We start from the raw sequence: 9,305 nt of genomic DNA on the forward strand, positions 1-9,305 counted from the left end.
TGCATATTAGAGAGAGGTACACTTCGTGTGTGTTTTTAAATATGTGGGGAAGGCGTTTTTCTAGTAATTTATATTAGAGGGGAGTGAAGGTTATGGGATAAAATCCACTGGTAGCACACCAAATTATCAACATTGAGTATGACTGTGAAGTTTGCCTTGCCAAAAGGCTTTGCTTTCCATCTTACCATGTAAAAAATCCTTTTAAAATGTGTTGACGGTATAAATGCTTGCATTACCCTTCAAAATACTTTATTCATTAACTAACGTTCTTTATTTGTTTCTGCAGAATGTGATTGATGGTGACCTGTGTGAGCAGTTCAACTCCATGGATCCCAGCAAACAGAAGAGTGTGTCTGAGGAACTGGACAGGACTCCTCCTGAAGTCTCCAAGAAGCTAGAGGACATTCGAACACGCTATGCCTTCTAAACTTGCCCACCTGCGTGATTGTTAATGTGAATTGACTACCACAGCTTTTTATTCTTTATGTACAAATTAATAATTACGGCTAGACTTTTTTTTCAGACGTCTCCCAGGACATTTGAAAATGAATGGCAGTAGTTGAATTTGACAGTGGTTATGCATACGCTCCAAGAGCGGCCCAGGATTGCAATTTCCAAATGAAGAGTTCATTGGTTAATCTTGGAAATACTTTTTTTAGAGGGAGGCAGGCAGGAATTGCAGAGGGCTATTTTGTGTGACACAAAGATAAATGTTAATTCCATTGCCAGCCTGATCTCCTCTGTCCAAGACTGGCCAACATCCCATGAATTTCATGGACTGTCGTGCAAAACTTTTTTTTTTTAAAAGTACTGTTTTCCCCCATGAACATTACAGCAGACCCATTCCACTTCCCCTTCAAAAAAAAAATTTTTCATTTTCAAATTGAGCAATAAAATGCTATTTGTAAAATTTCAGAGTTTGTTTGCATAGATGGAGATCATGCTTCTCAAGTGCATTAAGTTATCTTCGTGGAGGAACAGAGTAATCCAATGTTTTGTTACGTGAAAATAAAAGATGGGAAATATGTTTTTATAAAACCAGACTGTTTTGTCTTCCTGACTGCCCGTGAAGGAGATGTAGTTATGGTGTGTCAGGATGTTTGCAGCTGTTGGCTGCTGTGAGTGTAGATCAGCACTGCTTCTTTATTTGCCTCCCTTGGGTCCTTGTACAACTAAAGTAAGCCTTGACTACAATGCTGACTTCCTTAGGTTTATTTTCAAGTTCAAGTACAAGAGTTGCATATGACCTCAGTCTTAATTTGTATTGCAGTCAGTGCTTATGAGGGAAAACTAAGATCTTTGCTAAGAAACTGCTCTTGTCATCTTTAAAGTCAAAACCTGAACAGTGTTGGAATACTTCTCCGAGCTACCAAATTTTGGTAAATTATTCAAGATTAAAGGAGCAGATTTGCATTCTAAGGAGTAACTGACACAATATTTTGATTTTTTTTAATTGATTGAGTTATAACGCATGAGAGCAGCAGGCCTTTTGAAGAACTTTTAAACCTGTTGAACTTCAAGCAATGATTTAACACAGTTACTTACAGTGCATCCGGAAAGTATTCACAGCGCATCACTTTTTCCACATTTTGTTATGTTACAGCCTTATTCCAAAATGGATTAAATTCATTTTTTTCCTCAGAATTCTACACGCAACACCCCATAATGACAACGTGAAAAATGTTTACTTGAGGTTTTTGCAAATTTATTAAAAATAAAAAAACTGAGAAATCACATGTACATAAGTATTCACAGCCTTTGCTCAATACTTTGTCGATGCACCTTTGGCAGCAATTACAGACTCAAATCGTTTTGAATATGATGCCACAAGCTTGGCACACCTATCCTTGCCCAGTTTCACCCATTCCTCTTTGCAGCACCTCTCAAGCTCCATCAGGTTGGATGGGAAGCGTTGGTGCACAGCCATTTTAAGATCTCTTCAGAGATGTTCAATTGGATTCAAGTCTGGGCTCTGGCTGGGCCACTCAAGGACATTCACAGTGTTGTCCTGAAGCCTCTCCTTTTGATATCTTGGCTGTGTGCTTAGGGTCGTTGTCCTGCTGAAAGATGAACTTTATCCTGACTAGTCTCCCAGTTCTGCATGCTGAAAAACTGCTTCACTGTAGGGATGGTATTGGCCTAGTGATGAGCGGTGCCTGGTTTCCTCCAAACGTGACGCCTGGCATTCACACCAAAGAGTTCAATCTTTGTCTCATCAGACCAGAGAATTTTGTCTCTCATGGTCTGAGACTCCTTTAGGTGCCTTTTGGCAAACTCTAGGCAGGCTGCCATGTGCCTTTTACTAAGGAGTGGCTTCCGTTTGGCCACTCTACCATACAGGCCTGGTTGGTGGATTGCTGCAGAGATGGTTGTCCTTCTGGAAGTTTCTCCTTTCTCCACAGAGGAGCTCTGGAGCTCTGACAGAGTGACCATCGGGTTCTCGATCACCTCCCTGACTAAGGCCCTTCTCCCCCAATTGCTCAGTTTAGGTGGCTGGCCAGCTCTAGGAAGAGTCCTGGGGCCTCATGTATAAACGGTGCGTACGCACAGAAATGTTGCGTAAGAACTTTTCCACGTTCAAATCGCGATGTATAAAACCTACACTTGGCGTAAAGCCACGCACTTTTCCACGGTACCTCATGCCTTGTACGCAAATTCTCCGCTCGGTTTTGCAGACTGGCGGCACCCAGCGTCAAAGCAATGGTACTGTTCCTGTGTGATTACTCATTATTTTTTATGACGCGGCTTTATAAATACACTGAAACTAACCGCATATTGTTTATTAGTGTAACGTATCTGATTGTAATTAACTTGTAACAATATAATGGTCCAGGGAATAGCCATAGCATTCCAAATACCATAACTGCTTTAGTGTTGTTACTCTCACTTCTCCTCCTTCTTCTTTCAGCTCCTCCCGTTAGGAGTTGCCACAGCAGATCATCTTTTTCCAATTACTCTGACTGCACCACTCAAGAGTATTTATATAACTGCATCTGAGTGAGAATCACAGCAGCAGCTGATCGGAAAGAGAATTATCGGTATACAGTTTCATGGACACGCTGTCTCAGCCACGGTAAAACGTTTTAAAGCCTTTCCTGTACGGACCTCGCGGTTCAGAAACAGTTTAATCCCAAGAACTTTAAATGCAGTCAATCAAGTGCTCCTTGTAGAACTGTTTGTACTTATAAGTACAATCACCCCACTGTAAACTTGCACTACAGTTATAATATCGCACAACCTGAGCCACTTTATAAAGCGCGTATTTACATATGATGACGATATCATTTTTAAGGTGAAATGCAGCAAAATGTTTGTTAAATTATACAGATAAAACTAACTTCATTTAAATAATCTATATTCCTCACTGGGAGTGTCGTCAAGGATAGAATAAATAAACATGTACTACGAAGATATTTCAATGTTCTTTAAACGTTTTGAAGAATCTGCGCTAAGCTTACAGATGGCTTAACTTCTATTACAGAGCTGATTGTGTGGCGATTGGTTACTTGGGGAAAGAAAAGCACTGACTGCAGTGACGGCTACGCCAATATATATTGAATATAAAACAGAAAGATAAAATAAAACGGCAAAAAACGCAGCGACAAATTTCGGCAAAAGTTAAATGCTTGTGTCATGAGCACGAGGCGGCTATGCAGTGTCTGCAACGGACGTGGCCATCCACTGTGCATAAGCTGCCTTACTGACATTGGCGGCCGAAGGAGCCACCGATTCTTCCTCTGCCCAGTGCCACCACAAGCCTTGAGCCGCCCCTGAGTACTGCTACAATAAATTATTTCATCGAAGTGAAACACATGTTTAATAACGTGCTTTAACTCCTATCATCATGAAAATGATATCACGTATACATCTCAGTATTTTAGTTATTCAGAGAGCTGTAATATCACAAATGTAATTGATTCTGTGTCCAGTTGGAGGAAGAGAGCCGGTTTAAAAAGCAAGTAGTGATTCACACACACAGAGCACATAGAAGATCAAATACAAAACAAAGCATTTAACGTGCTACTTTAATTACGATGTGATTTGAGAAATTGGTTAATTAAACGATTTTAAGATGAAGTTTATGATGTTTTACTTTAATGACAAAATAAACTACGTGATTAAAGTGGAATTGTCGCGATTGAAGTTGACATTTCGTGCTTTTTCCCCACTGTGTGCCTTTTTTCTCTGTACCCTAATAAGCTTTCATATGACACTCAGACAGTGGGCTACAACTCGGCTTTTCACGGCGACTTTGATATGTGAGTTCTTTTTTATTTCCGGCACTGTGCGATTTTATGAACGTGAGCTTTCAAGTTTCTCCAACACGCTATGTCACTCAAACTCAACTTCCCTTTGCCTCCACTTGGTATGAAATTCTTATATTTTCCCCCGTGCTTTTCCCATTGTCTTTTCACAGAAGGCTGAGCTTAAGGACGATTTATGTGAATTTCCCCTTGGGATTTATAAAGTATCTATCTATCTATTTATCTATCTATCTATTCATTTGCATATTCAAAGTAATTCTGGGAGGAGTTGGGGGCGTTACATAAAGCGCGTGCATGGCGTCCATCTTTATGTAGCGGAAGAACGTGGAAGTTGAAGTACGCACAGATTCCTGCATCTGGATTTTTCTGTGCGTAAGCTTTTGTGCTTATGTTATTTTATGGCGTTATACATGAGGCCCCTGGTGCTTTTGAACTTCTTCCACTTACGGATGATGGAGGCCACTGTGCTCATTGGGACCTTCAAAGCAGCAGAAATTTTTCTGTAACCTTCCCCAGGTTTGTGCCTCGAGACAATCCTGTCTCGGCGGTCTACAGACAATTCCTTTGACTTCATTTTTGGTTTGTGCTCCGACATGAACTGTCAACTGTAGGACCTTCTATAGACAGGTGTGTGCCTTTCCAAATGATGTCCAATCAACTGAATTAACCACAGGTGGACTCCAGTTAAGCTGCAGAAACATCTCAAGGATGATCAGGGGAAACAGGATGCACCTGAGCTCAATTTGGAGCTTTATGGCAAAGGCTGCGAATACTTATGTACATGTGCTTTCTCAATTTTTTTATTTTTCATAAATTTGCAAAACTCTCAAGTAAACATCTTTCACATTGTCATTATGGGGTGTTGTGTGTAGAATTCTGAGGAAAAAAATGAATTTAATCCATTTTGGAGTAAGGCTGTAACATAACAAAATGTGGAAAAAGTGATGCGCTGTGAATAATATCCAGATGCACTGTATGTGCCTGTTAAAAGCATTCATATTCTTGGATGCCTTTCACTATTAATATAGTTCAACATTGAATCAGAGTAAATTTGATTTGACTTTTTTGACATTGATCAGCAGACTTTTTAATCCCAAAGAGAAAACAGATCTTGTATATAAATTAACTAAACTGTAAAACAAAATAATTGTTTGCATAAATAATTGCACCCTTCAAGACAGAATTTAGTTGTTGCAACTTCGTCAGCCCTGACAGCCTTGAGTTTGTGTGTACAAGTATCTCTGTCAGCTTTGCATGTTTGGATGCTGCCATTTTTCTCCATTCTTCTTTGCATAATTGGTCAGGTTTTGTCATGGATGCATGCTGATCATGAGTGAACTGCCTTTTATCAAATCCAGCTGCAATATCTCAGTTGGATTGACTACTTGGACATTTTAACTGTGCTTTTTTTTTTTTTTTTAAGCCATTCCTGTGTTGTTCTGGCTTTTTGCTTGGGGTTTTCATTCTACAGGAAAATATCTCCTAAGGTGCAGGGTTTTTCGCAGACCGCATCAAGTTTTTCTCCTTAGGTTTCCCAGTATTTTGCCACATTTATTTTACCCTCTACCCAGACAAACCTTCCAGGGCCTGGTGTAAAGAACTTAATGTTGTATAGCAATAAAATGTGAAAACATCCAAGGGGGTAAATACTTAAATTAGGACAGTGCCCATAATATCAGACCAAGGATGTATTTCTCCAAAAAAAGTTTTCTGTGTAAGATTGTTAAAATGGGAGCCAATCCAAAAATTAAGATCTGTCTTTGCTGGTACTCCAGAAGTAGGTGAAGACATTCTTGAAGGTGATGGTGGTGTTTCCATCAATTCCTTAATTTTCTGAACCTGTTTATTCAGTTTAATATAACACATAAATGTAAAACACCAATATAAGCATACTAAATTTATTAAAAGTAAAAAAAATTGAGAAATCACATGTACATAAGTATTCACAGCCTTTGCTCAATACTTTGTCGATGCACCTTTGGCAGCAATTACAGACTCAAATCGTTTTGAATATGATGCCACAAGCTTGGCACACCTATCCTTGGCCAGTTTTGCCCATTCCTCTTTGCAGCACCTCTCAAGCTCCATCTGGTTGGATGGGAAGCGTCGGTGCACAGTCATTTTAAGATCTCTCCAGAGATGTTCAATTGGATTCAAGTCTGGACTCTGGCCGGGCCACTCAAGAACATTCACAGAGTTGTCCTGAAGCCTCTCCTTTGATATCTTGTCTGTGTGCTCCGGGTCGTTGTCCTGCTGAAAGATGAACCGTCACCACAGTCTGAGGTCAAAAGCGCTCTGGAGCAGGTTTTCATCCAGGATGTCTCTGTACATTGCTGCAGTCATCTTTCCCTTTATCCTGACTAGTCTCCCAGTTCCGCATGCTAAAAAACATCCCCACAGCATGATGCTACCACCACCATGCTTCACTGTAGGGATGGTATTGGCCTGGTGATGAACGGTGCCTGGTTTCCTCCAAACGTGACGCCTGGCATTCACACCAAAGAGTTCAATCTTTGTCTCATCAGACCAGAGAATTTTTTTTCTCATGGTCTGAGAGTCCTTCAGGTGCCTTTTGGCAAACTCCAGGCGGGCTGCCATGTGCCTTTTATTAAGGAGTGGCTTCTGTCTGGCCACTCTACTATACAGGCCTGATTGGTGGATTGCTGCAGAGATGTTTGTCCTACTGGAAGGTTCTCCTCTCTCCACAGAGGAGCTCTGACAGAGTGACCATCGGGTTCTTGGTCACCTCCCTGACTAAGGCCCTTCTCCCCTGATTGCTCAGGTTAGATGGCCGGCCAGCTCTAGGAAGAGTCCTGGTGCTTTCGAACTTCTTCCACTTACGGATGACGGAGGCCACTGTGCTCATTAGGACCTTCCCCAGATTTGTGCCTTGAGATAATCCTGTCTCGGAGGTCTACAGACAATTCCTTTGACTTCATTCTTGGTTTGTGCTCTGACATGAACTGTCAACTGTGGGACCTTATATAGACAGGTGTGTGCCTTTCCAAATCATGTCCAATCAACTGAATTGACCACAGGTGGACTCCAGTTAAGCTGCAGAAACATCTCAAGGATGATCAGGGGAAACAGAATGCACCTGAGCTCAATTTGGAGCTTCATAGCAAAGGCTGCGAATACTTATGTACATGTGCTTTCTCAATTTTTTTTTTTAATAAATATGCAAAAATCTCACGTAAACATCTTTCACATTGTCATTATGGGGTGTTGTGTGTAGAATTCTGAAGAAAAAAATGAATTTAATCCATTTTGGAATAAGGCTGTAACATAAGAAAATGTGGAAAAAGTGATGCTCTGTGAATACTTTCCGGATGCACTGTAGAAAAGTGTCACCATCTACACTAAAAAGACCAAAAACAAATGACATAGCCATTCGCCTACACTGGGTGTGCGCCATCATCGGAAATATTCTTGAAGGGATTTTAAAGTCTCCTCCTATGGGAGTTATCGCAAACCTTTAGTGACAGATACATTATTTGCCCTTTGCTCATGAATGCAGCATTTAAACTTTACAAAATGCAATTTAGATGCAAGTATGTAAGCCACAAAACAAGATCCATAGAAATCAAGTCTGTCTCCAGTAAGATGGAATCAGGGTTGCCAGGTTCTGCAAATATTTCTGATGTCTAATGACGTCCTACCCACCTTGAATTTTTGTCATTGTTGAATGCTGAGGGTTTTATCCAGTGCCCCCTGGAATTATGTTCTTCATTGATGCAGAACAGACTGGAACCATGACAGAAATAATCAGACGAGAGCAATATAGTACAAAAAGAGATATATGTATTGAACTTGCTTTAATATGTCAGTTCTGCTCCAAAGAATACAATGGATAATTTGTTTATATATACATAGCCAGGCTGGAGAGAAGCCAATGGAATGTACAGGTGTTCTGCAGTCTTCAGTGTGGGGATACTGACTGCTATACCAACCTCCAGCAGGGAGGGGAGCAACATTTGGTCAGCTACTGACTTTGTGATGGATGCTCTTCATTATAAACACATAATGTATTTAGTCAGGTATAGACATCTTCCAACACAGCTGCCCATGTTATATGTGGACTATGCCCAAATAACACCTTCCTCTATTCTTATGGCTGATACAGACTGTAGCTGTTGGTCACTCTGGCCATATAGTATACTGACTCAGCAAACATCAACATTTTAAAATAGTTTGCCTGAATTGTCTTCAACATGTTTTTGGCTTCCTAGGCAGTTTCACCCTGTCAGCTGGTGTGTATGTGGCTTCAGTAAAGGAATGATCTTTTATAAAATAATTTGTTTGTAATAAACGTCACAGATCACAGTGGCACACTTAAAACCTTTGTTTACAGGGGTCGACCTACTGTTGTTGTTGGAGTTTTCAGGCTGGATGATAAAAGGAAGCTGCAGTGCCCACCTTGGTGTTTTCATGCTGTCGAGAACTTGGGGTCCTTCTTGGAATGTTTTTGCTGTCCCTGTCGACAACAGAGGGGTGGTTAATTATGGGTGCTTGGGCAGCCACACATTCACTCTGAAGATAGCTCAAAAACCTGCACATTGCTAAATCGATATTTTTTCCCCTTTACAACAATATCAGAAATAGCCTAATTTGGAGTGAAAATCACATCTGAGAACCCTGGTTGGAATACGATTTCCTTCTGTGAAGGGTGTTCAATCAGGGAATGAGAAATTGTAACAATCAGGATCCAGTCAAGGAAAGGCTACATAATAAGCACGAACCAATCAGAGCGCGATTATATTGTGCATTTTTTTAAGTCTATGTTTGCAGGGGTTTAAAATGCCGGGGTTGTGTGGACAGAAGGCACCCACCTTTCCTTCTAGTCTCACAGATGGTAGCACAGGACTTTGAGCAGGTGGGGTTGGTGCAAAACACCACCACAGAAAGACTGCAAAAGAAAGTAGAGAAAAACAGAGATTAATTAAGACTGCAAATCAATGAAGAATATAATAATTCTATGTGTTGTCTATTAGAAGTAAAACTGAAATGTAGCTATGAAAGAGACAAGTTAAAAAGCAGATT

At 40.6% G+C, this 9,305-nt stretch overlaps 1 protein-coding gene across 1 annotated transcript in view; it reads left to right on the top strand.

Moving 5' to 3' along the window:
• Positions 1 to 1,038, top strand: part of sf3b3 (splicing factor 3b, subunit 3) — a 29,638-nt gene extending 28,600 nt beyond the window's left edge. The window contains exon 27 of the mRNA XM_039762847.1: positions 287 to 1,038. Coding sequence (XP_039618781.1) covers positions 287 to 427 — 141 coding nt within the window. The 3' untranslated portion in view covers positions 428 to 1,038. The remainder of the gene's footprint in view (positions 1 to 286) is intronic.
• Positions 1,039 to 9,305: the final 8,267 nt, after the last annotated feature.

Source organism: Polypterus senegalus, chromosome 9 (genome assembly GCF_016835505.1).
Source record: "Polypterus senegalus isolate Bchr_013 chromosome 9, ASM1683550v1, whole genome shotgun sequence".
NCBI lineage: Eukaryota > Metazoa > Chordata > Cladistia > Polypteriformes > Polypteridae > Polypterus > Polypterus senegalus.